The 27,950-nt window shown below is 46.4% G+C and overlaps 1 protein-coding gene and 1 long non-coding RNA gene across 2 annotated transcripts in view; both read right to left on the reverse strand.

Moving 5' to 3' along the window:
- The window catches only part of LOC144506965 (uncharacterized), a 521,793-nt gene that overhangs the window by 163,196 nt on the left and 330,647 nt on the right, over nt 1-27,950 (reverse strand). The window lies entirely within an intron of this gene.
- On the reverse strand, nt 206-27,908 carry med6 (mediator complex subunit 6). Its single transcript, XM_078233415.1, has 8 exons — nt 27,857-27,908; nt 20,605-20,764; nt 13,432-13,523; nt 10,478-10,560; nt 7,409-7,517; nt 4,808-4,923; nt 2,273-2,300; nt 206-2,171 (listed from the first exon to the last, which is right to left on the reverse strand). The coding sequence occupies exons 1-8, from the start codon at nt 27,876-27,878 to the stop codon at nt 2,041-2,043; spliced, it is 741 nt and encodes a 246-aa protein (XP_078089541.1). The 5' UTR covers nt 27,879-27,908; the 3' UTR covers nt 206-2,040.

Below are 27,950 nucleotides of genomic sequence, written 5' to 3' on the forward strand. Positions count from 1 at the left end.
TATTTGTGACAATGATAAATAAATAAACAATGAGGGAAGTATTCTGGCCCTGGCGGAGGAAAGGGGGTCACAATTCTCCCCACTGCCCAAGCTTGTTTCCTCTCCCCTCCAATCACCAACCCCTCCCAATAATCCCGCCATGCTCTTGCTTTTGTGTGTAACGCCACAGGATGTCAACCTGTTCATTCTTAAAGAAACGCATGTTAAGATCACCACAACACAATTCTTTATTTAGTGGCACACAAAACTGCTGCTTCATGTTCCACTTCCAGCATCAGAAAGCCACCTTTAGTCACACTAAAAAAAATGTCCTTAAATTTTAAGATCAAATCATTCTCATTTCTTTCTGGGATTTATTCAGCAAATATCTGAAAACTAACAAGTGTTACACCTTAAAGAGGCGGCTGGATATAGCACTTGGGGTGAATGGGATCAAAGGTTATTGGGAGAAAGCAGGATTAGGCTATTGAGTTGGACGATCAGCCATGATCCTAATGAATGGTGGAGCAGGCTTGAAGGGTTGAATGGCCTCCTCTTGCTCTTATCTTCCATGTTTCTTCCTTAGAGTGCATTGTAGAACGTACAGTGCAAACATCAAGCAGAGCAGAGTGTGGGACTGAGTTAGTTCAATGGAAACCATTTGTACAGCAACTTTGCCGTTGCAAATTTTCTACTTGGATCATCTGGAGGTCCCATTGATATAAAGTTGTTCAGGTTTTTGCAACCACACAACACCCATTATAATTGTCCAATGAGTTATAGAAGCTTTCCCACAGAGGAAGGTATCACAGCCTGACCAATCCTGCTGCCACTTTGCAGTTTATTTATTAGTGTCACAAGTAGGCTCATAATAACACTGCAATGAAGTTACTGCGAAAATCGCCTAGGCGCCACACTCTGGCGCTTATTTGGGGACGCAGAGGGAGAATTCAGCATGGCCAATGCACCTAACCAGCACATCTTTCAGACTATTGGAGGAAACCGGAGCACCCGGAGGAAATATATGCAGACACGGGAAGAATGTGTAGACTCCGTGCACACAGTGACCCAAGCCAGGAATCGAACCCAGGTCCCTGGCGCTGTGAAGCAGCAGTGCTGCAGTTGCACCCAGGGATGATCCAGCCACAAGCCAGTCATGATGAGGAGGAATCCTCCATGACCTTGCCCGTAGTTGATTCTAACACACTAACTAATATTTGGTAACTCAGAATAACCAGAATTCAAACATGGAAACGCGTTACTTCGCAGTTCCCCAAAATTTATCTTTACCAAGTAAGCATGTTTTTGGATCTTTGATTTTTAATAATCCACTTTACAAAGAAACACAATCCATTACTAGGATGCACACTGCAGCAGCACTTGCATTCAGTCCCAGTTCACCAGACAATAAGTTACTAATCTCGGATGGAAAGCAACACTGCAGCAATGTCGCATATAATGAGATCTGAAACACTATTTTCACTAACTACGAATACATGTTGAAAAACTGTAGCCCTTATATAAAATGCCCTTTTCAAACTGGGTAGCAAATTGGTAGCGTTGTTGGAAAAAAGCCCATATAGAATGACACTATTCCCATTCCCACTGTTTATGGATATCTATCAGTTTAAGAATGGTGCTCACTAGATGAATGTCAGCCACATTCAATAAACCTCTTATACACTCATTTCCTGAGTACCTTTCCGAGAACCAATAGTCTCATCATTCCGTCTAAGCTTTTATACTGCAACTCACAAAATGAGAGAGTTGCACCTTTGTACTGATTCCTCTTCATAACACAAGCGCAGGAGAGTCAGTGGAAAATAATGTCTGAATCGATGGGAATCGATGATAATTTAGAAGTGGAACAGGACTGAAGGGCTGAAATGGTTACGTTTCTCTTGGAGGATGTACCCATTTCATGTTCGGGGTAATTAAAAAAAAAGCCACAAAAATAGTTGCTTCCGTACAAAAGAAAGTACAAAAAAGTCCAGAGGCCCACAGGAGTTCACCCACAGAGTTGGTGACTCAGTCCCAATGTGACTGACGGTCGCCACCTCTTCACTGCAGTCTCATTCGCTTTTCAGGGGGAGCCTTCGTGCTCGAGCTCTGCTGCGAGTTCTTTGTGGACTCTTTCTCCTCCTGTTTGATGGTCTCAGTTGTTGGTTCAGATTCCTTTTTCACCTGCTCCACTGAAAAGCAAAAATAAGCAGGAAGAAATGGTCACGGCCGATGGATTTCTAGAAGCCCACCCTATTAACTTGAATTAGCTTGATTCGCATCAAAAACTCACCTGGCACAGGTTTGTCTCCCGATTTGGGCTGAAAATGAAAAGCAACAAGTCAATAGAAGGAAAACTGGGGGGCGGTGGACATCTGTAACACAAAAAAAATTCAAGTTCTTACATCGCATTGTTCAGTAGTCCCATTAATGTGGCACAGTGGTTAGCGCTGCTGCCTCACAGCGCCAGGGACTCGGGTTCGATTTCGGCCTTGGGTCACTGTGTGTGGAGTTTGCATGTTCTCCCTGTGTGGGTTTCCTCCGGGTGCTCCAGTTTCCTCCCACAGTCCAAAGATCTGCGAGTTAGGTTGATTGGCCATGGTAAATGGTCCCTTAGTGGCAAGGGGATTAGGGGGGTAAATATGTGGCGTTATGGGGATGGGACCTGGGTGGGATTGTTGTCGGTGTGGGCTCCATGGGCTGGATGGCCTCCTTCTGCACTGTAGCTTTTATGATTCATTAATGCGCTAAACTCTTGTTCGTAGCAATGAGGTCAGTGTTTGAAATAAGACATTTGGTTTCTCCAGAGGGTGAGCTGCCTGGTTTCTAGAGGCACTTGGTGAATGGGGACAGAGAAACTCGGGGCATGATGTCACGAAGAAAATTCTAAGTGCCGAACGAGCGAGAAAATGGGAGAGACCCATGCTGCTTTTCTCAGCGAGCTGCAAGGCGCAATCTTATGGCGTTTAGCGCAAACCGGGTAGCGACTCTCGCCTGCTGAGGGTGGGGTGGGGGGGGGGGGGGGATGTCGAGTGAGATTTATTCTGTAAGCAACCCCTCACTCCCCACAACTTCTCACTCACCACCCCACACCATGCGAAAAATTGTCCCATCCCTGGGAGTGTTTGCTGGGAAACTGCAGGTGGAGTTGTTTTGTTGTGTTTACACCATGCTACACCTGTCCCAGAATATGCAGAAATAACCTGATTCCTTTTACAACTAGCTATCCAGTCTCATTTCACTCACTCCTGCTGATCACCACCCCGGTAGAGTTCACACACCCCCCCCCCCTATACACACACACACACACACACACAAGCCATAAATCAGCTGCGTGCCCAGAAAGGGCTAATATGATTGGGAGAGGCGAATAACTGGACACAACCTGATTTTTCACCCTTCACCCAATCTAATCACCTCACCTCACCGAACAACGAGCAGGACAAGGTCGTAAGATTGTGTCCGAAGTTACAGCAGTGGCAGGCTGTTCAATCCCAACCCAGTCAAGAATTAGTTCTGGCAAGCCAGCTGAGAAGCAACACTCACTAAAGCTGAAGTGTGCCACCTTTTCCAGAAAGGAGATTGGTGTGGATGTAAATGGAAGGGAGGGAATGGGGAAACTCGCTTTATAGTTGTACTGTGGCAAATTAGATATATTTCACCATCCCTGCCGAGGACGAATTCAAACGCCAAGGTGAATATTTGATCAAACTTATTTCCACCCACGTTGGAACACATTAGGCCTACGTAAAACCTGCTATTTTCACATAACACCCCAGCCTGTTTTGAATAATAACAAACCTCCTTCAACAACGGCAACTTCAGATCCCATTAACACCAAATTGGAGTTATTCGTTAAGTTGTGAAATGAAGACACAGTAACATAGAATCCCTGCAGAGCAGGAACAGGCCATTTGGCCCATCGAGCCCGCATTGACTCTCGAAAGAGCATCTTACCCAGGCCCAACCCAAGGACCCTCCCCAACCACATCCCATGCCCATTTGCATTTACCATGGCTAATCTACCTAACCTACACATCTTTGGACACTAAGGGACAATTTAGCATGGCCAATCCACTGAACTTGCACCTCTTTGGACTGTGGGAGGAAACCGGAGGAAACCCAAGCAGACACACGGAGAACGTGCAGACTCCGCACAAGTCACCCAAGGTCGGAATCAAGCCTGGGTGGTGCTGTGAGGCATTGTTAACCACCGTGCTCGTGCTGCCCTGTTTAAAGAGACTCAGAAAAGGGGCAACTCCTGTGCTCCCCGACATGGGACGGTGATGAGTCATTCTGCTGCATTATATTGGATATCCCAGTGACCGCCTTCTGAAATTCAGGGGGTGACACAGTGGTTAGCACTGTTGCCTCGAAGCGCCAGGGACTTAGGTTTGATTCTTGGCTTGGGTCACTGTCTGTGTGGAGTTTGCACATTCTCCTCGTCTCTGCGTGGGTTTCCTCCGGGTGCTCCGGTTTCCTCCCAAAGTCCAAAGATGTGCGGGTTAGGTTGATTGGCCGTGCTAAATTGACCCGTAGAGTCAGGGGGACAGGGGATTACGGGGATAGGGGCTGGGTGGGATTGTTGTTGGTGCAGACTCAATGGGCAGAATGGCCTGCTTCTGCACTGTAGGAATTCTATGATTCTACAAAAGATCACAGAAGCCAACCCTCACTGCAAACTGTAAACCTTTCACCGTCCTGACACACTGTGGGACTGAAGGATCGCTGCAGCATTGTCGGAGATCATCCGCCTCGGTGCTGCTTCATTTCATTACTTCTTTCTGGAAAGAAAAGAACCTGAGGAGTTTCAGACAGGTGTCTCTACCTGAATGTATTTGGGCGGGAACTTTTGCCGGATATCTAGCAATAGCATGTCCACTCGCTGACGCTGGAATATCGAACTTGGCTCCTCCTTCTTCTTCGACTTTGGTTTGACTTTATCTGGGAAGAGAGGTGAAAAGGAAAGAGAACTAAAACGCTTTAAAGACTTTTAAAAATGATTTGTTGAATCTAAGTTATCGGGAGGTATTGTTTAACCCAATGCACTGTCCCAGAAAGTTCCTCTTTACTGCTACTGCACATTTTGAAAAAAATTTGAATCATTTATATTCATTAAGTCATAGAAACTCTACAGTGTGGAAAGAGGCCATTCAGCCCATCAAGCCTGCACCAATGACAATTCCACCCGGGCCCTATCCCCACAGCCCCATGTATTTGCCCTGCTAATCCAAATCACATTTTAAATATTTGTTTGTGGGGCATGGGTGTCGCTGGCCGGCCAGTATTTATTGCCCATCCCTAGTTGCCCTTGGAAGGGCAGTTGAGAGTCAACCACATTGCTGTGGCTCTGGAGTCACATGTAGGCCAGACCAGGTAAGGATGGCAGATTTCCTTCCCCAAGGGACATTGTTGGAAAAACCCATCTGGTTCACCAATCGACAAAGGATTCATGGTCATCAATAGATTCCTAATTCCAGACTTATTTTGTTGAATTCAAATTCCACAACTGCCGTGGCGGGATTCAAACCCGGGTCCCCAGAACATTAGCTGAGTTTCTGGATTCATAGTCTAGTATTAATACCACTCGGCCATTGCCTCCCCATAAACATGGCTACTTTTCCATCAACGCAAAGGGATGTGAAAATACTATTTCAAAATGCCCTAAACGCAAGGCGTGTGAAATCCTTCTAGGCCCCCAGCGAGATTGCGACACTTTCATCCCGTGATTAATGCTGGTCAGTTCCTTCAGCCTAGCTTCAATCTGATAAAAAAAATTCAGACGGAGGGAGGCGACGACCTAGTAGTATTAGCGTTAGACTATTAATCCAGAAACTCAGCTAATGCTCTGGGGACCCGGGTTCAAATCCCGCCACGGCAGCTGGTGGAATTTGAATTCAATAAAAAATATCTGGAATTAAGAATCTACTGATGACCATGAAACCATTGTTGATTGTTGGAAAAACCCATCTGGTTCACTAATGTCCTTTGGGGAAGGAAATCTGCCGTCCTTACCTGGTCTGGCCTACATGTGACTCCAGAGCCATAACAATGTGGTTGACTCTCAACTGCCCTCTGAACAAGGACAATAGGGATGGGCAATAAATGCTGGCCAGCCAGCGACACCCATGTCCCACAAATGAATAAAAAAAAGTGACCCTACACTTTAGAATTTAGCATTTCGAAGATCAATAGGCTTACTCATTTAGAAATTGCAGAAGAAACAAACTAGATTGTGCAAACCACTCAAAGTATCTAAAATACTGCTTCCTGCCTGCTTGTTAACTGAAACGCCCGCGAACTTTGGATTCTCTACTAATTATCAAGGACAACCCCACGGTGGCACAGTGGTTAGCACTGTTGCCTCACAGCTTCAGGCACCCAGGTTTAATTCCCGGCTTGGGTCACTGTCTGTGCGGAATTTGTATGTTCTCCCTGTGGGTTTCCTCCGGGGGCTCCAGTTTCCTCTCACAGTCCAAAAGAAGTGCTGGTTAGGTGCATTGGCCATACTAAATTCTCCCTCAGTGTACCCGAACAGGCGCCGGAGTGTGGTGACGAGGGGATTTTCACAGTAACTTCACTGCAGTATTAATATGAGCCTATTCGTGACTAATAAATAAACTTTAAAAGTGAAATCTGAGGGAGATTTCCAGTCACTCCACTTGTTTGGATACATTGACATTCCCTTTTTCACTGAAATAGGAAAGCTGTGGGACTTTTTTCTCTGGAACGTAGGAGGCTGAGGGGTGATCTTACAGAGGCCTATAAAATAACGAGAGGCATAGATCAGTTAGATATCAATATCTTTTCCCAAAGGTAGTGGAGTCTAAAACTAGAGGGCATAGGTTTAAGGTGAGAGGGGAGACATACAAAAGTGTCCAGAGGAGCAATTTTTTCACACAGTGGAACAAGCTGCCAGAGGTAGTGGTAGAGGCGGGTACAATTTTGTCCTTTAAAAAGCATTTAGACAGTTACATGGGTAAGGTGGGTATAGAGCGATATGAACCCAATGCGGGCAATTGGGACTAGCTTCGGGATTTTTAAAAAAAAGGGCAGCATGGACAAGTTGGGCTGAAGGGCCTGTTTCCATGCTGTAAACCTCTATGACCACCTTCTGCACTCTCTCCTTTCCTTCTCTATGAACGGTATGCTTTGTCTGTATAGTACGCAAGAAACAATACTTTTCACTGTATACTAATACATGTGACAATATTAAATCAAATCAAATCCCTAAATTCTCCACCTCATAAAGGCTTGCTGAATAACAAGAATGTTGTATCAAATGAGTGTGTCCATAGATCCGGGACAATAAGTGCCACCAGTCTGGTTATGTTTTTTCACCAGTAGATGGTATGCTACTAACACTTTCTGAAACTGGTCAGCTTTAGAAGTACAGTACGCCTGCTGGCATCCTCATGTTGCAACATACCCCTCTCCTCTTGATCCTTGAAATGCCACCAGTATCCTTTGGAGGGATGGTACCGGCAGTAAGACATGGCTTCATCAAACGCAGACTGAACTGCATGCACTGCTGTCAGCTATTTTGGGGGAAAGGGAGGAATCAAAAACAACCCAAATCAGTGACCACATCTCCAATAGCGTACCACAATTTTCACACTGTACAATACTGACTTTGTAAGCAACACAGAAGATAGCATGGAGGTCATAATGTGATACAGATCTGGTCAGGAGGATGTTTAAACACTATCTCACAGAGGCCCGCACCGCGTTCTACTTGGCCAAGTAACAACACATTTAAGTTTCAAAACAGTTGTTAAAATGGAGGGACCGCTCTGCATGGCAGTGGAGGATCCCAGCTGTTGTGTACACAGTCCATGTAATTCCATAATGTCAATAATTAGTTCAAAAGATGCATGAAAGCAATCGTCTCCAGGTGCAATGCATCCTTGGTCGCTGAGGGAAGCAGGCATTGAATCATAGAATAGAATCCCTACAGTGCAGGAGGGCATTCGGCCCATCAGGTCTGCACCGACCACAATCCCATCCAGGCCCTATCCCCATGCATTTACCCATGCTAGTCCCCCTGACACTACGGAGCAATTCAGCATGGCCAATCCACCTAACCTGCACATCTTTGGAGTATGGGAGGAAACCGGAGCACCCGGAGGAAACCCACGCAGACACGTGCAAACTCCACACAGACAAAGACCCAAGCCAGGAATCGAACCCAGGTCCCTGGTGCTGTGAGGCAGCAGTGCTAACCACTGTGCCGCTGTGCCACCATTCGCTCAGATGCCGGCCACCATCTTCCAAAGCACAATTTGGAAACTTGCAAATGAACAAAATTTGGAAGTGTCGTAAACTTTGAAGAGGATGGTAACAGACTTCCAAGAGGACCTGAACGAGTTGGTGGAATAGGTGGACACATGGCAGATTACGTTCAGTGGAGCCAAGTGTCAGATAACACACTTTGATGGGAAGAATGAGGAGATTCAGACATAATAATCGTACAATTTTAAATTGGATGCAACAACAGACACCTCGAGAGTGTTCACAGAATCCCTACAGTGGAGAAGGAGCACATTGGGCCCATCAAGTTTGCACTGGCTCTCTGACAGAGCATCTTAGCCTAGGCCCTGTCCCCCTACCTTATCACAGTAACCCCACACAATTTCCATGGCCAATCCATCTAACCTACACATCTTGGGAGACTAAGCAGCAATTTAGCATGGCCAATCCACCTAACCTGCACATCTTTGGACTGTGGGAGTAAACTGGAGCACCCGGAGGAAACCGATGCTGACACGGGGAGAATGTGCAAACTCCACACAGTCACCCAAGGTCGGAATTGAACCCGGATCCCTGGCGCTGTGAGGCAGCAGTACTAAACTGGAGCGGCACAATGGTTAGCACTGCTGCTTCACAGGACCAGGGACCCGGGTTCAATTCCGGCCTTGGGCGACTGTCTGCATGGAGTTTGCACATTCTCCCTGTGTCTGCATGGGTTTCCTCCGGATGCTCCCACAATCCAAAGATGTGCGGGTTAGATGGATTGGCCATGTTAAATTGCCCCTTAGTGTCAGGGGGACTAGCAGGGTAAATAAGTGGGATTATGGGTATAGAGCCTGGGTGGGAGTGTGGTCGATGCAGACGCGATGGGCCGAATGGCCTCCTTCTGCACTGTAGGGATTCTTCTATGACAACCACTGTGCTACCATTCCCACAAATCATTTTGTGCACACATCATTAAAGGGGCATGACTAGATAACAAAACAGTTAATTAATCAGAGGAAATGTTCCACTAATGGAGGCATGGGGAACATAAAACAGGAACTAAAACTCTAGAGTCCATAAACCAAGAAGCTAAAAATATATAAATCACAAGCTTTGCCCCAAGTTGAGTACTTGGCCAATTCTGGCCACCGCACTTTAAAAAGTAAAGTTTATTTATTAGTCACACGTAGGCTTACATTGACACCGCAATGAAGTTACTGTGAAAATCCCCTAATCGCCACACTCCAGCGCCTGTTCGGGTGCACTGAGGGAGAATTTAACGTGGCTAATGCACCTAACCAGCACGGCTTTGGACTGTGGAAGGAAAGTGGAGCACCCGGAGGAAACCCACGCAGACACAGGGAGAATGTGCAAACTCCACACAGACAGTGACCCAAGCCGGGAATCGAACCCAGGTCCCTGGCTCTGTGAGGAAGCAGTGCTAACCACTGTGCCGCCCTTGATGAACTGGATGAGGTTACAGAAAAGCTTAATAGAATGATTCTAGGGCTGATGGGTTGCAGTTACGTGGACGGACCGGAGAAGCCAGGGTTATTCTCCTTAGCATAGGGACGTGTCAGACGGGATGTGTCAGAACTGTTTAAAATCGTGAAGGGTTTGGATAAAGTAAATGGCAGAAAGATCATGAACCACAGGCTAATTTAAGTTCATTGGCAAAAGTACCAAAGGCAACATGAGAAAAAAAATCTTTATTTTCCAAGTGTTAGTGCATTTCAAATCCTGTCTGATGGTGGATTCAATGGTAGCAAATTAGATTAAAAAGTGCAGGGGTGTAGGGAAAGAGTGAGTAGGACTAACAGGTTTCCTCTTTTGAAGCGCTGGGGAATTTGATGGTCCAAGTGTCCTCCTTGTGTCTTACAGCATTCTAAGATTTATTTTTGAAGGTTTACTGAATTGGTTGCATTTAAACTTGACATAATTTGTTTCCTGCTAACAGCTTGATGCCTTTTTTCCTGAAGGTGAATGAATGACAGGAAGTATATCAAGTCACACAATGGCTCACAATTGTCTGTTGTGCCTTATTGTAACTGCAGGAGGACAAAGGGAAGAGAAGACACATTTTTCTTTCTTGCAGAGAAGGCAAGCTATAAAAATGCTAATTCGCAGCACAAGTGAAATAAATTGGCCTGGATCGCCAGTCTAAGCAATCTCAGCAACATGCACAACACTCAAAATAAATCATTTTTGATTGGGACACACTGTTATCTAATGGTAAAAAGTCACTTGAAGCAAAGTCACCCACCATTCTGGAGTTTATTACCGATCCCAAATCAGGCGCCTGGTACACCACTCCAGCAATTATATAATAATCAGCCAAAGGAGTAACTAGAAAGCGGGGAAAAAAACAAAGCATGAAAAATTAATCTAAAATTACACACAGTAGATTTTCTTTCAAGGGATAAGTGGTAAATTAAATCTGCGTTTGCTTTTAATCTTGATTTAAGACAAGATCATTTCCATGAATTTGGAAAGCAAGACATGCCCATCACTGCCAGAATGGAAGTTGCATACATAAAATTAAATTTTATTTATTAGTGTCACGAGTAGGCTTACATTAACACTGCAATGAAGTTACTGTGAAATTCCCCTAGTCACCACACTCCGGCGCCTGTTCGGGTACACTGAGGGAGAATTTAGCATGGCCAATGCACCGAACCAGCACGTCTTTCAGACTGTGGGAGGAAACCAGAGCACCCGGAGGAAACCCACGCAGATGCAGGGAGAACGTGCAGACTCCGCACAGACAGTGACCCAAGCCGGCAATCAAACCCAGGTCCCTGGTGCAGTGCTAACTACTGTGCCACCCAGCGTGCCAGCATAGGTGGATTAGCCATAATAAGTGCACGGGGTCACGAGATAGGCCAGGGGAATGGACCTGGATAGAATGCTCTTTCGGAGAGTCGGGGCAGACTCAATGGGCCAAATGACTCCCTGCAGTAATTCTACGATTCTATGAAACAGCAATCTTCTGGCTGCTTAAGAACACAAAATAGTGGATGTGGAGTGACTTGCGCTGTCCTAGTTACAGAGGGAAAACAATACTATCTAAAATATTCTGCCTCATTATAGACTGAAAATGTTGTGTCCCGGGCAGGTAGCTGCATTTATTTAGAAGGGAAACTAATGAATACAGTTTAAAATAAAGTATAGGTCTAAAGAGAATTTAGATTGGAACTTAATTGAAACTCCAAATACTTCCTCAATGTTCACCCATTTCTACTTTCAGTTAACTCCCTAATCTTTCTACCCCACTATTTTTGCAGTTTCTGGAAAAAACCCTCTCTGTCACAGAATCCCTACAGTGCAGAAGGAGGCCATTTGGCCCAGTGAGTCTGCACCGACCACAATCCCACCCAAGCGCTTTCCCCATGAATCCCTCTAACCTACGCATCCCGGGACACTAAGGGGCAATTTAGCACGGCCAATCCAACTAACCAGCACATCTTTCAGACTGTGGGAGGAAACCGGAGCACCCAGAGGAAACCCACGCAGACACGGGGAGAACATGCAGACCCCGCACAAACAGTGACCCAAGACGGGAATCAAACCCAGGTCCCTGGAGCTGAGAGGCAGCGGTGCTAACCACTGTGCCACCGTGCCGCCCTTCAAAGCAACTCAAGTCATTTTGGCCGGAAATTCGCTCGGAGCTCCTGCTTCATGCCATACCTTCCCCAGTGCTCTGGTGAACACAGAGCATTGCTGGAGGCAAGTCCTGGCCTTTACAACATGAAAGACGATACGAAAAAACATAACCATGTGTTCCAACGTTGGCAGAGGGTTTACACAGACTAATCAAAACTCTCAAAGTAAATAGTCAGAACACGATAGATGGAACGATGCAATGATTCATCAAGATAAACGTTTTGTTTTCCATTTATATTTATCTGCATAAACACAAGTTGCTCTACATCCAGGCTTTTTGCATGGGAGGGCCATGTTTTTATTTTTCTCTGCACTCAAAGGACCAATGAGTGAATTACGGTAAGATAAGGTTTGGCACAACGTCAAACATGAATTTCAAAATAAAAATCAATGTCAAATTAAGACGACAATTAAAGAATGCCAAGCAGCAGAGTTCACCAATAAAATTTTTGCTGCTTTTCTGCTTAAGAAGTAGGGCTAGAGAGACAGCCTAGGCCCCAAGTCCTGGTCATCAGGTAAGGGGAGGGTACGAATGCCGAGGTAAATCGTTGGGTATAATTAACACTGACCTTGCATTCATCCCTGGATTCTGCAGAATTCATACGAACATGGGGGTTGGAAACTGGTTGTCTTTGACAGAATCACAGAATTCCCACAGCACAGGAGGCCGCCATTTGGCCCATCGAGTCTGCACCGACCACAATTCCACCCAGACTCTATTCCCATAACCCTTTATATTTAACCTGCTAATCCTCCTGACACTAGGGTTAATTTAGCATGGCCAATCAACCTAACCTACACATCTTTCGACTATGGGGGGAAACCGGAGGAAACCCACGTAGACACGGGGAGAACGTGCAACTCCACACAGACAGTAACCTGAGGCCGGAATTGAACCCGGGTCCCTGGCGCTGTGAGGCAGCAGTGCTAACCAGTGTGCCACCGTGCCACCCACAATTCCTGTATAAAGAAAGTGGATTGTCTGCTCAATGACCCTCTGGCAACCAGTTCCACCTTCAATCTTCCACGTTTTTTCTCTATTTTATCAATTCCTTCCTCTGAGCATTGTTCTCGTTCCTCCTAAGCTCTAAAGTTGACAAATTATATATCCTAGATTTTCCTTCTCAAGTGGCTTGGGTGTGTAGATAGGTTTTTGGGGAGGGAGGGAAGGGAAGTGTGTGCGTCCCCAGCTTCTTTCCAGTCTCAGGGTTCTCCCTCTCAGACTCTCACTCTCCCCGACTCACCCTCACCCACTCACAGGCTTGCACGGGTGTGCCATCGCCTGCTTGCACTCGCCTGCTCTCTCTCACTTCCATCTACGCACTCTCATCCACCCACTCACAGTCAGAGTCACTCATGCTTAAGTTCACCTGCCCACTTGCACCCCCCCCCCCCAACACTCCTCCACCCTGGAATGGTTCTTTATTAACATTGTATACACAACAATGTTCCAAACATCCACAATGCCCAGTGTATCAACAAAACTCTGCAAAACAGCTCTTATAACAACCTTACGTTACAACAATCAGCTGCACTGATAAAGAAATGTCTTACCTTGTGTTGGGGAGTATCTATGCTGCTTTCGAATAATATACAGTATAGGCTCCTGGGCGTGCAGTAGAATGTATTCCAAACCGGTCATATTGCTGCACCAAAACAAACACAAGCTTTAAAATGATACTTGCAACAGATTCACTCATCACCACTAATTCCAATTGTCCCTCTGTATAAAATGTCCAAAGTACTAGACAGCTTCACAATGGCAACATATAAACGGATAAAGAGTAAAGAATCAGAGCACGGTGACAGTACAGAGGGAAGTCACTTGGTCTGCATGTCTATGCTGTTACTATGCAAGAGTTACTCACCTGGTCCCCTCCTTTGCCTTTCCCCCGTAGCCCCGCAAATTTTCATCTCCTCAGATAATTGTCCATTTCCCTTTGCAAAACCAGGACTGAATCTGCCTCCACCACACACTCAGGCAGTGCAATCCACATCCTAACCACTTGCTGAGCAGAAGAAATGTTGTCATAGAATTCTACAGTGCAGAAGGAGACCATTTGGCCCATCAAGTCTGCACCAGCCACAATCCCACCCAGGCCCTATCCCCATAACCCCATGCATTTACCCTAGCTAGTCCCCCAACACTAAGGGGCAATTTAGCATGGCCAATCCACCTCACCTGCACATCTTTGGAGTGTGGGAGGAAACGGGAGCACCCGGAGGAAACCCACACAGACACGGGGAGAATGTGCAAATTCCACACAGACAGTGACCCAAGCATGAGGCAGCAGTGCTAACCAATGTGCCACCCTCATGTACTCATGTCACCTCTGGTTCTTTTGCCAATCACCTTAAGTCGGTGCCCTTTAATTCTGGACCCTTCCACCAATGGGAACAGTTTCTATCGATCTACTCTGTCTAGACCCCTAATGGTTCTGAACATCTCTATCAAATCTCCTCTCAACCTCCTCTTCTCTAAGGAGAACACCTTCGCCTACATTATATCATAGCATCACAGAATCCCTACAGTGCAGGAGGCAACCATTCGGCCCATCAGGTTTGTGCCAAGACACTTTTTTCTAATCTTCCCCAGGCCCTATCCCCTTAACTCCACATATTTACCCCACTAATCCCCCTAACCTACAAGTTTTATGATACTAACGGGCAATTTAGCAGGGCCAATCCACATAACCAGCAGATCTTTGGACACTAAGGGGCCATTTAGCATGGCCAATCCACATAACCAGTAGATCTTTGGACACTAAGGGGCAATTTAGTATGGCCAATCCATCTGACCAGATCTTTGGACTGTGGGAGGAAATCGGAGCACCCGGAGGAGACCCACACAGACACGGGGAGAACATGCAGACTCCACACAGACAGTGACCCGAGGCCAGAATTGAACCCGGGCTTCCTCCTGTGCCATTTACCGCTACTCTCTGTTCAGAAACTCAGCCAACTTTGTATCCAAGCTGTTGCTATCTTGAATCTTTCATGGACTTCAACGTTCCTCTTATGTGGCACCTTATCAAATGCTTTGTGGATGTCTCAGGATAGCTAATAGGAGGAAGACAAGAGTCTGGAAGGAGCCCAAGGGTGGACTGTTACTTCATTTAAAAACCTGACTAAATTAGATAAAGACTGTGTGTAATTCTGTTACATGTTCTCCGTCAACCTGATCCTTGCTTGCCTCTGATGCCGACGAATACCCGGTCCTGCCTGCACAAGCCTATTTTACCAGTCCTCTTTCCTCTGTATGTTTGTGTTCGTGTTGTCCCAGTTAAACTGTTACACTCTAACAACCTTGCTGACGCAGGGTAATTGGTCCATGCATCAGATGTGCTTGGTAACTGTTGATGGCGTCTTTAATCCTCCGGGACTGAGGAAAATGGAAATTTCTCAGTGGGAAGCATGCTGAGATGGAGGTGGGTAGGAGGTGGTGCTAGTGACCTCCCTTTGGTGTTCTTGTGACTCTTGGAATTGTGTAACGGTCTCAGGGGATATGGGGAAAAGGCAGGAGAATGGGGATGAGAAAAATATCAGCCATGATTGAATGGCGGAGCAGACTTGATGGGCCAAGTGGCCTAATTCTGCTCCTATGTCTTATGGTCTCAAGTTGGATTTCAGGTTTTGAAGAAAAGAAAAGGGCTGGAATGTTACGGCCATTCATGTCGGCGGGATTTTCCCAACCCGTTGCAGTGAACGGAGATTTGGCTGGACACCAAATTCTCAGACTTCGCTACGGTAGGAGCTTGACATGATTGGCCGGTAACTTCGCGACCAAGGTTTCATATAGATTCTACAAGCCTTAGGTGACAGATCTTAATCAACAAAGAGTGTAAGGATAATCCCAGCAGCTACAGGCCCGTCAGTTTAGCCTCTGTAGTTGGAAAGCTTTTAATTTTTACTCCATTCTTCAAAGTTACAAACCAATACACAGAGCAGATCCAAATCCATCTCCTTGCTTGCTGCACAGACCAATTCAAATTGAATCCAATTCATAGTCCGCACAAGGAAGACATACAGGATCCAAGCTGACGAGAAGAGGCATTGCACACCGTCTTGGGCTTAACATAGAAACCAGAAGCAGGAGGAGGCCATTCGGCCCTTCGAGCCTGCTCCACCATTCATCTTGATCACGGCTGATCATCAAATTCAATATCCTGATCTCCCCTTCCCCCCATATCCCTCGATCCCTTTAGCCCCAAGAACTGTATCTAATTTCCTCTTGAAATCACACAACGTTTTGGCCTCAACTACTTTCTGTGGTAGTGAATTCCACACATTCACCACCCTCTGGGTGAAGAAATGTCTCCTCACCTCAGTCCTAAAAGGTTTACCCCTTATCCTCAAACTATGACTCCTAGTTCTGGACTCCCCCCACCATCGGGAACATTCTTTCTGAATCTACCTTGTCTAATCCTGTTAGAATTTTATAAGTTTCTATGAGATCCCTTCTCACTCTTCTAAACGCCAATGAATACAATCCTAACAGACTTAGTCTCTCCTCATATGACAGACTTGCCACCCTAAGGAATCAGCCTGGTAAACCTTTGCTATACTCCCTCTATAGCTTGATCTGATGCTCGTCTTAGCCAAAAGGCCGAGAAGTGCACCCCTAGCCAAGTGATCGTGGTTTCACCTCAAAGCTTTTAGCACTGATAACCCAAGATAAAATTAACTGGCACTCAGACAATTGTGGGTTAATTGAGGAAAGCAAGCAAGCCAGAGGAAAGAGGAAGCAGTAAAATAGGCTTGCGCAGGCAGGACCGGGTATTCATCGGCATCAGAGACAAGCAAGGATCAGGTTGACGGAGAACAAGTAACAGAATTACACAATTTTTGATCAAATAACTGCAAATGCTGTAAATTGAGAGAGGTGGATACTCAGCGAGACCTTGGTGTCCTCATGCATCAGTCACTGGAAGTAAGCGTGCAGGTACAGTAGGCAGTAAAGGCGGCAAAATGGTATGTTGGCCTTCATAGCGAGAGGATTTGAGTGTAGGGATAGGGATGTTTTACTGCAATTGTACAGGGCGTTGAGTGAGCCACACCTGGAGTATCATGTGCAATTTTGGTGTCCCTATTTGAGGAAGGATGTCCTTGCTATAGAGGGAGTTTGTTGCTATTGTGTGTTTTTGATCACTCACTTAGCTTTGCATGTGTGTCGTCACGGTCTCTTTTACTCCTGTGGGTGGCACAGTGGTTAGCATTGCTGCCTCACAATGCCAGGGACCCAGGTTCAATTCCAGCCTCGGGTCACTGTGCAGAGTCTGCACGTTCTCCCGGTGTTTATGTGGGTTTTCTCCGGGTGCTCCGGTTTCCTCCCACAGTCCAAAGGTATGCAGGTTAGGTGGATTGGCCAAGCTAAATTGACTCGAGTGTCAGGGGGATCAACAGGGTAAGTACATGGGTTGCGGGAATGGGGCCTGTGAGGGATTGTGGTTGGTACAGAATCGATGGCCAAATGGCCTCCTTCTGTACTGTAGGGATTCTATGATTCCATGGGTCTCAACTTTGCCGACAGGTCTATTATGTGGTAGCTTTGCAAACATCATTTGGAAATCCATATATACATTTACACATTACCCTCATTAACCTGTTCTGTAACCTCATCAAAAACTTCATTCAAGTTAGTAAAACGCAATTTGCCTTTTAATAATACATACTAGTTTTCCTTAATTAATGCACCCTTGTCCAATTCCTTATTAATCTTGTCCCAGATTATCCATTCTAAAAGCTTTCCTACCACTGAAATTTAACCGGTTGGCCTGTAGTTGCTGGGTTCATTCTTACTTTTTTTTTGGAAATTTGCAATTCTCCAGTCCTCTAGCTTCACCCCTATATCTAAAGAGGATTGAAAGATTATAGCCAGTTCCTCTGCAATTTCCACTCTTATATCCCTCAGCATTCTCGGACACATCCTATCCAGCCCTGATGAGTTGTCAGCATTTCAAGAGCAGCCGGCCTTTCCAGTATTTCTTCCTTATCCAAAGATGTGCAGATTTGCTGGATTGGCCAAGTTAAATTGCTCCTTAGTGTCCCAAAATGTGTAGGTTAGATGGATTAGTCATGGTAAAGTCATGGTAAATATGTGGGATTACGGGGATAGGGTGGGGAGAGGGCCTGGTTAGATACTCTGAGGGAGTTGGTGCATGCTGGATAGGCTGAATGGCCTCATTCTGCACAGTAAGAGTTCAATGATTCTATCCATTTTTAGCACATTCATTGTTGCAATTATCTCCTTCTTTGTTATGACTTTGGCAGCATCTTGTTCCTTGGTCAAGACAAGTGGAAAGTATTCATTTACTACCTCAGTCATCCCCCTGTATTGACTTTAATCAGGCAATTGAGGTGGGCCTGTTAGAAACTGAACTCCCTGATTAAGGGCCATCTACAGGTCCAGGCAGCGGGCGATCGAGGGGGTCATCCAACCTGACTGTCTGCCTCTCTACCGTGCCTATATTTGCGGCCGGGTGTCCCTGGAAAGGGAGCATGCAGTATTCCGAGGGCACCGTTAATGCCTTCCGTGCCCAGTGGGCACCGCAGGGACTGGGGTGTATTATTGACCCATTTAATCACGTTTCATTTTGATGTTTTAAGTTTCCTCTCCACTTTGTTTTTTATTTCGGGCGGTTCCCCTCCTTTTAGGGAACTGCCCCTTTTGAGTTGTCCCTGAGTAAATTTGTTTTTGTTTATTTGGTTGGACAACAAAAGATGTCCCTGATTAAGGGCCAAATTGATGGCCAAATCAGGGAGCCTCTTGCTTCGTAGTTAACCAGGCGTGTCAGTTCCTCTGGGACTCCTAGTGTAGACTGCTAACTGGAAGCACTCTGTATGCAGCTGTCAGACTTGTAAATAAAGCGATTTTGGTGAAGGGACTTCTGCCTCCGAGACCTTACTACAGCCCCCATGTGTAAATCCCCCATTACATCTCAATTCAGCCCCACTCCTCCTTGTACCACCCTGTTGCCAGAAGAAGCAAAGTTGAAAACTAAAAGGGAGAGCAAAAGAAAAAGAGGATTTGATCCAAGAAGGTACAGAAAATGGGAAAAAAAATTGTAACCCGGTCCTTGAAATTCACAATAATATCGCAAACTTTATGAGTCAACTTTTGAAATTAGGCATGATGTGGAGATGCCGGCGTTGGACTGGGGTAGACACAGTAAGAAGTCTCACAACACCAGATAAAAGTCCAACAGGTTTATTTGGAATCGCGAGCTTTCGGAGCACTGCTCCTTCATCAGGTGATGAAGACTTTTGTAATTAGGACCAATCATCTCTTCACCATTAAACACAAATCAACATTGCCTCTGAAGTTAGGCTAATCATTCGAAACAGGTTTTGATAACAATCATTATTTGAGGAAGGATGTGGTGACATTGGAGTCAGTTCAGAGGAGGTTCACCAGATTGATTCTGGGGATGAAAGGGTTGATGCATGAGGAGAGATTAAACAGTTTGGGTTTATACTCGCTGGAGTTTAGAAGGATGAGGGGGGATCTGATCGAGGTTTACGAAATACTAAAAGGAATTGATAAAGTCAACGTAGACCAAATGTTTTCCCTTGTGGGACAATCTAGAACAAGAGGTCACGGGTATAGGTTGCGAGGCGGTAGATTTAAAACTGAGATGAGGAGGAACTACTTCTTGCAGAGAGTGGTGAATTTGTGGAACTCGCTGCCCCAGAGCGCGGTGGAGTCTGAATCGTTGACAGAGATAGGTATGTGTCTAATTTTAAAAAAGGGAAAAGGGATTATGAGGAACAGGTGGGGAGGTGGATTTAAGACCAGGGAGAGATCAGCATGGTCTGATGAATGGCGGAGCAGGTTCGAAGGGCTGAATTTGCCTTCTACTGCTCCTAATTCCTATGTTTCTGGACTTCTAAGTGGCCCAGAATTATTGTCCCTATTTTGATTTGGCTGATAGCGGCACGGTGGCAAGCACTGCTGCCTCACAGTACCAGGGACCCAGGTTCGATTCTGGCCTCGGGTCACCATCTTCCCCCCGTGTCTGCGTGGGTTTCCTCCGGGTGCTCCGGTTTCCTCCCACAGTCCAAAGATGTGCAGGTTAGGTTGACTGGCCGTGCTAAATTGATCCTAGTGTCAGGGGATTAGCAGGGTAAATATGTGGGGGGTTACGGGTATAGGGCCTGGTTGGGATTGTGTTTGGTGCAGACTCTGCGGTCCAAATGGCCTCCTTCTGTACTGTACGGATTCTATGATCTTATATTCTCATGTTGTGTGATTAGCCCATCTACAGTAGCATAGCCTGAATGGCAATGTTAATTTTAAAAATCACTGCCGAACAGAAAGTGGATTTGGATATTATTTGGGGCAGCAGGGTGGCACAGTGGTTAGCACTGCTGCCTTGCAGTGCCAGGGCCCCGGATTTGATTTCCTGTTGGGTCACTGTCTACGCGGAGTCTGCACGTTCTCCCCGTGTCTGCAGGGTTTTCCGGTTTCCTCCCACAGTCCAAAGATGTGCGGGTTAGGTGGATTGGCCATGCTAAATTGACCTTTAGTGTCAGGGGGACTAGCTAGGGTAAATGCATGGGGTTACAGGAATAGGACCTGGGTGGGATCGTGGTTGGTGCAGACTCGATGGGTCGAATGGCCTGCTTCTGCACTGCAGGATTCTATGATTCCATGATTATGCCCTCATTCTCGAACAATGTTAAGCACAGCCACATTTCGGGGCACATCGATTATCAACCAATACCTACTGTAAATGTTCCAGACTAAGCCTCTGCATTTTCACCACCTCATTGTTGCAAGTGCGATCGTAGAAAGGGTTGCTTCTTTCAGAGAAGTAATCGAGCACATTTCCCGGATTTAATATTGGGATCCAAGCACTGTCCACCCACGAGATCCCGAGGAGGTTATCTGACAAAATGAAATGCACACAAATATAAGGGACGATTTAAAACAAACGTTAATTGGAGTAATCCATTCAGAGGATAATGGAAGGGAGAAGAAACACCCGAACATTGTCACACAACATTCAATTAAATTTACTCGCCCAGCTAATTCGGCACTAAAATGTTTAATATTTAGTTTATGTCGGGAAAGGGTTAATCAAAAATGCCACAAAAACAGAAAATGCTGGGAAATCTCAGGGGGTCTGACAGCATCTGCGGAGGGAGAATAGAGGCAACGTTTAATAGAATCATAGAATCCCGATAGTGCAGGAGGCCATTCGGCCCATTGAGTCTGCATCAACAATTCCAATGTGGAAATGCCGGCGTTGGACTGGGGTAAACACAGTAAGGAGTCTAACAACACCAGGTTAAAGTCCAACAGGTTTATTTGGTAGTAAACGCCACTAGCTTTCGGAGCGCTGCTCCTTCATCAGATGGAGTGGAAAATCCACTCCACTCCATCTGACGAAGGAGCAGCGCTCCGAAAGCTAGTGGCGTTTGCTACCAAATAAACCTGTTGGACTTAAACCTGGTGTTGTTAGACTCCTTACTGTGTCAACAATCCCACGCAGACCCTATCCCCGTAACCCCTGATATTTAACCTGCTAATCCCCCTGACACTAAGGGTCAATTTAGCACGGCCAATCAACCTAACCCGCACACCTTTGGGCTGTGGGAGGAAACCGGAGCACCCGGAGGAAACCCACGCAGACATGGGGAGAACGTGCAAACTCCACACAGACAGTGACCCGAGGGCAGAATTGAACCCAGGTTGCTAGCGCTGTGAGGCTGCAGTGCGAACCACTGTGCCACTGTTTCGAGTCCAGGTGAGGGGTCATCCAGACTCGAAATGTTGGCTCGATTCCCTCTCAACAGATGCTTTCAGACCTGCTGAGATTTTCCAGCCTTTTCTGTTTGTGTTTCAGATTCCAGCATCCGCAGTGTGCTGCCTTAATCAAAAATGCCAGTTACCTAACAGCTCCCCATTGTCAACCAATCAGAAAGCTCTCCGGTGATGTGGGCAATGAGGTCACTTGAAAAGTGTGGAAGTGAGCGAATCCCGTGAGCAGCACCAAGGGAACACTGCACTGCAGAGCAGTGGGAGACTGAGACTGGAGTAAAGGCAGAACATGGTTAACAGCAACCCCGAGTTTGACAATCTTTAGCAGTTGTCTGAGAGTGGGACTGACGGGGAGCAAGTCTCAGCACCTTTGGAGGCATGATGACAGTGGTAGCCTCACTGCACCAGGGACCCGGATTCAATTCTGGCCTCGGATTAGTGTGTGTGTGTGTGTGTGTGTGTGTGTGTGTGTATGTGTGTGTATGTGTGTGTATGTGTGTGTATGTGTGTGTGGAGTTTACACGTTCTCCCCGTGTCTGCGTGGGTTTCCTCCGGGTGCTCCAATTTCCTCCCACAGTCCAAAGATGTGCGGGTTAGGTTGACTGGCCATGCTAAATTGCCTCTTAGTGTCAGGGGGATTAGCAGGGTTTTGGGGATAGGGTCTGGATAGGATTGTTGCCAGTACAGGCTCGATGGGCCAAATGGCCTCCTTCTGCACAGTAGGGATTCTATTTCTGAGAGATGAGACACACCAGGTTTGGAAGGGTAGGATCCGAGGGCACAGCCTCAGAATAAAGGGACGACCCTTTAGAACTGAGATGAGGAGGAATTTCTTCAGCCAGAGGGTGGTGAATCCTTGGGCCCTTTCTGAAAATCCTAGCACCACTCTGCCTAACAAAACCCTTTTGAAAGTTCATCTGTCCCCCCAGACATTCAGTTAACAATCCTTAAACCTGCAATTAACACTCGGCATCTATTCAGAGAAGCAAAGTGGCCTTTTTTTCCCTCCAAGTTAAAGGTTCTGTACATATTTCTTGCAATTACACGATAAAGTAACATTTATTTCTGCAATGGTAAGAAAAAGTCCAAGGCTCCGATTCAGTCAAGTTTCCCGAACAAGAAAACATTTTAAAAATTCATTTGTGGGACATGGGCGTCGCTGGCCGGCCTGAATTTATTGCCCATCCCTCTTTGCCCTTGAACTGAGTGGCTCACTAGGCCATTTCAGAGGGCAGTTGAGAGTCAACCTCATTGGCTCCGGAGTCACATGTAGGCCAGACCAGGTAAAGACGGCAGGTTTCTTTCCCTAAAGGACATTGGTGAACCAGATGGGTTTTTACGACAATTGACAATGGTTCCTTGGTCGTCAGTAGAATCTTATGATTTTTTTTTTAAAATCGCACTCAAATTATACCATCTGCCGAGGCAGGATTCGAACCCAGGTCCCCAGAACATTAATTGAGTTTTTGGATTAATAGTCTAGCAATAATACCACTAGGTCATCGCCCCCCCTTGCTGGTGCTCTTTCATCTATTAAGCTGGCCTTATGCAGTAAAATCATTACAGCACCTGAACAGAACAACAATATATAATTAAACTAACTCAGTCAGCGTCAACATTAGCTGTTCCATTTCCCAAACGCTCTAACAATTCTCACATTCAAGGTTTACCTTTTTCAAGTTTGTGACCTTTTCTTATAGTTTCTGCGATGGGGACATTCTTCACACACAATAATTCATGACAACATTAACTGGCACTTGGAAAATTATGGGCCGATAAAGGGAAAGCAATGTAGACTTGTTAATGGGAAATAGCGTTTGACTCGTGTGATTGAGTGGTGATGGAGTACAGAAGGTTGGTGGGGGTAGTGTGATTGATGTTGTGCATATGAACTTTCAAAAGGTGCTTGATAAAATATTGTATCGTCGACTTGCTAACAAAATTGAAGCCCAATAGGATTAAAGGAGCGTGACTCAAGACCCAAGGACCTGGACGCAGTGATGTAAAAAGTTCAATGATCTCACGCGAGTTGTCAAGGTCATTGAATGCGTCTTCAACTGTCTGAGAACACCACTAACCCCACACCCTGCTCAATGCACCACACCCCCATCATGCAGCTACCAACAATCTCTTTCAGCACTTATGCCTAACACTCAGCTCACCTTCACGCACTTTAAGAAGTCTCACAACACCAGATTAAAGTCCAACAGGTTTATTTGGCATCACAAGCTTTTGGAGCGCTGCTCCTTCATCAGGTGACCTGATGAAGGGGCAGCGCTCTGAAAACTTGTGATTGCAAATAAACCTGTTGGGACTTTAACCTGGTGTTGTGAGACTTCTTACTGTGCCCACCCCAATCCAACACCGGCATCTCCACCTCATTCACACACTTTAGCACTGTTGCAAATCTCACATGCATAAAGCTCTCTGTTTGCACACACTGTGAGCTCTTCAACCATGTCAGCCGCGTCACCCAAACAGATTGCACAACACGCAATGGCACATTTCCCATCTCTCTTCCAGGACAATGCCCCAGGCAGCAGGTGCGAAGCAACAGGGATCAGGCTTGGTTGTATAACGTTATACCCAGACACGGAACAGTGCTCGCCATTACTAGATGGCCACTGATGCGGCCAGCAGCGGGGCTGAGACGTTAGAAGGTATTGGCATCTGCATACCGATTCTCGTCTTCCTTACATCCACATCTAACAATCACTTCTGATTTGGAAGTTGCAGGCAGTGCAAGCATTCAGTTCTTAATTTCCCTCCTCTCCCTTCAGCAGAACTTTACCCTTACGCCTTTCTCTTTTCGGATAACCAAGAATTGCAACCCGGCCTGATGGTGGCACAGGAGCACAAGGTGGAGGGGGGGGGGAAAAGAAAGAGAAACGCCGTCACTCAATTTCAGTCACAGCTCAAATACTGATACACTGTAATCTAGAGGATAGCCCAGGGGTGAGGTTTGCACATTGAGAGATGGCATGAGTGGGCTGCAACCAGGACATGGAGGAAGGATAGTGCAGATGTCAATTCACCAGAGACAGAAGTCACAAATGGGCCATCACGCAGAGAACACAAATGACAATTTCAACAGGGCACGCTGCAGAAGAATCATAGAATCTCTACAATGCAGAAGGAGGCCATTCAGCCCATTGAGTCTGCACCAAATCTCCAACAGAGTGTCTTACCCAGGTCCTATCCTCGTAACCCCACATATTTACCCCACTAATCTACACATCTCGTTTGAAGTTTATTTATTATTGTCACAAAAAGGCTTACATTAACACTGCAATGAAGTTGTGAAAATCCCCTAGTCGCCACACTCCGGCGCCTGTTTGGGTACACACTGAGGGAGAATTTAGCACGGCCAATGCGCCCAACCAGCATGTCTTTCGGACTGTGGCAGGAAACTGGATCATCTGGAGGAAACCCACAACGACATGGGGAGAACGTGCAGACTCGGCACAGACAGTGACCCAAGCTGGGAATCGAATCCAGGTCCCTAGCGCTGTGAGGCAGCAGTGCTAACCACTGTGCTACCGTGGGACATTAACAGGCAATTTAGCATGGCCAATCAACTTAATCTGCACATTTTTGGACTGTGGGAAGAAACCGGAGCACCCGGAGGAAACCCACGCAAACATGGGGAGAATGTGCAAATTCCACACAGACAGTGATCCAAGGCCAGAATTGAACCCGAATCCCTGCCACTGTGAGGCAGCAATGCTAACCACTGTGCCACCCTTACTGGTTGGTAGTTTTGCAGAATAAAATAATGGTGCACTGCCATTACTTCTTGTCAAATCTGCCAAACAGCATCGCGCGAGATATCAGGCCAACCAGAAATGTATTAGAATATTCACATTTACAGGTAACAAAGGCATAGCTGAGCGTTTCCGCATCAGATCAGCCAAAGCAGGGCAGAGGTGACCACCGATCCAGAGGCAGAAATAGGCTGATAGTGCAGAAATGTGGTTAGTTCATCTTGGGATCAGATAAGTACACCAAAGTTGTGACAGACTGGTTCAGCCTCAAACGATGAGCAGGTGGAGGAATGAGGCTAATGGTGAGAACTGAAGTTTGGAGTGGGGAGCAAGAAAATGGCTGCAGTCTTCTCAATGTTTAGTTAGAGAAAATTTCTGCTCATCCAGTACTGAATGTCAAGACAAGCAACAGGACAAATCAGAGGTTGTAGAATGGTGAACAGAAGCAAAAGGTAAGAATTGGATCAGCATACAGGTGACTGCTGTGTTTTCAGATGTCACGAAGGGATAGCGTACAGGTTAGAAAGGGGAGAGACCAAGGTTAGATCTTTGGGGTCTCCAGACGTAACAGTATAGGAAGAGAAGCCTTTGCTGCTGCTTCTCAAAGAAAAGTACAGTCCCACCCAACTGGACAGCAGAGAAGCAGTGATGGAGGATAGTGCAGTCAATCTTTTTGGCTAAACTAAATAAACTAAATCAAATTACCTAAGGGACAAATTAAAAGGGGCAGCTCCCAAAAGGAGGGGAACCACCCAAAACAAAAAAAACAGAGGAAAGGAAACTTAAGACATCAAATTAAAATGTGATTAAAGGGGTCGATAATACACCCCAGCCCTGTGGTACCCAGCAGGCATGGAAGGTCTCACCAGTGCCCTCTGACACCGCATGTTCTCTCTCCAGAAAGACCCAGCCATGAATGTGACCACGGTAGAGGGGCAAACAGTCGGGTCGGACAACCCCCTCGGTCGCCCACTGCCTGGACCAAGCTTTGCCAGGCCCAGGAGCAGAGGATAGTGCAGTCGACCACATAAAATCTGCAGACAGGCCAAGGATGATGAGCGAGCGTTTGCCTTGGTCGTGGTCAGTAAAATAGCAATCGGGACTTCGATAAGAGCCATTTCAATGTCGTAGAAACGAAAAGTGATTGAAGTGATTCAAACGTGAAGTTGATGAAAAGATGGATATGGATTTGGGAAGTGTCATTCATGGATTCTGCAGAAGAAAGGGAGGATGGAGATGGAGCCTTGGATTGTAAAGTTAGAGTCACAGTTTGGCTTTTAAAGGCGAGGCGGGATTTGAAGGCGATACAGAGGCAGCACCGGGGTAGAGAAAATCATCAACGATATCAGCTAACATGGAGGATCGAGAGTTGAGTCGGCAACAGATTAACAGGAAGGGGTCAGGCAAGGTGGTGAGGGGTGAGGCATGTGGATGAGATGAGTTCAGGTAGGGCACGAGGGGCAGTAGAAGAGAAACCAGGAAGGGGTAAGAAGAGAAAGGGCAGCACAGTGGTGAGCACTCACACCCCAGGGACCCGGGTTCGATTTCAGCCTTGGGTGACTGTCTGTGAGAGTTTGCAATTCTCCCCGTGTCTGCGTGGGTTTCCTCCGGGTGCTCCGGTTTCCTCCCATAGTCCAAAGATGTGCAGGTTAGGCAGATTGGGCACGCTAAATGTTAGGTTAGAATAATTAGCCATGGTAAATGTGTGGAGTTACGGGCATAGGATAGGGGAGAGAGCCTGGTTAAGATAGTCTGCCAGACAGTCAATGAAGACTCCGTAGCAAGTTCTGAGTGGAGGGGGGAGCCCAAATGGAAAACATAGACAGATTTTTGGACTCTGGTAAATATTACAAATGGCTCATTAAACAAAAAAAAGTGTAACAGTGCAGAAATAAAACAAAAGATCAAACAATGCCTGTGAGCAAATTGGTAAGAGTTTTAACAACACCAGGTTAAAGTCCAACAGGTTTATTTGGTAGCAAATACCATTAGCTTTCAGAGCGAGGAGCAGCGCTCCGAAAGCTAATGGCATTTGCTACCAAATAAACCTGTTGGACTTTAACCTGGCGTTGTTAAAACTCTTACTGTGTTCACCCCAGTCTAACGCCGGCATCTCCACAGCAAACTGGTGGACAGAGACACAGGAGGTTAAAAGCAAAATACTGCGGATGCTGGAATCTGGAATTAGAAAATGCTGGAGAATCTGGGCAGCTCTGACTGGAGATGTTGTCTGAATTCTCTGTCCCCCAGATGCTGCAGAACCCTCAGGACTGGGTTAACTGTTCACAGATATTCCTCTTAAAACAATAACCAAACACAGGAGGACAGTAAAACAAACCCTACACTCCGACAAACTGGAATATTAGATCGAGTGGAGGGGCTCTGGCTTTGCCCCGGGGAGTTTCCTGCCTCCTCCGGCTCACTGAGCCCAGGGGGTGAAGTTGCTCTTTACCTCTGCTGTCCACCGCCGCCATGTCTGCTGCCCCAGCCCGGCGCACAGGGATGGCGTCACCCACTGAGCTGTGGCGCGCCTCGATGACGCAGGC

The sequence above is a fragment of the Mustelus asterias genome, chromosome 18, assembly GCF_964213995.1.
Source record: "Mustelus asterias chromosome 18, sMusAst1.hap1.1, whole genome shotgun sequence".
NCBI lineage: Eukaryota > Metazoa > Chordata > Chondrichthyes > Carcharhiniformes > Triakidae > Mustelus > Mustelus asterias.

What these genes read in the sequence shown, in the direction of transcription:
- med6 (XM_078233415.1), bottom strand. Translation starts at nt 27,878, where the DNA reads ATGGCGGCGGTGGACAGCAGAG. An exon ending in CTTAGTCTGGAACATTTACA is followed by an intron (nt 13,524 to 20,604) that starts GTAGGTATTGGT and finishes GTTTTGGTGCAG; the next exon opens with CAATATGACCGGTTTGGAAT. An exon ending in TAGATACTCCCCAACACAAG is followed by an intron (nt 10,561 to 13,431) that starts GTAAGACATTTC and finishes CCCGCTTTCTAG; the next exon opens with TTACTCCTTTGGCTGATTAT.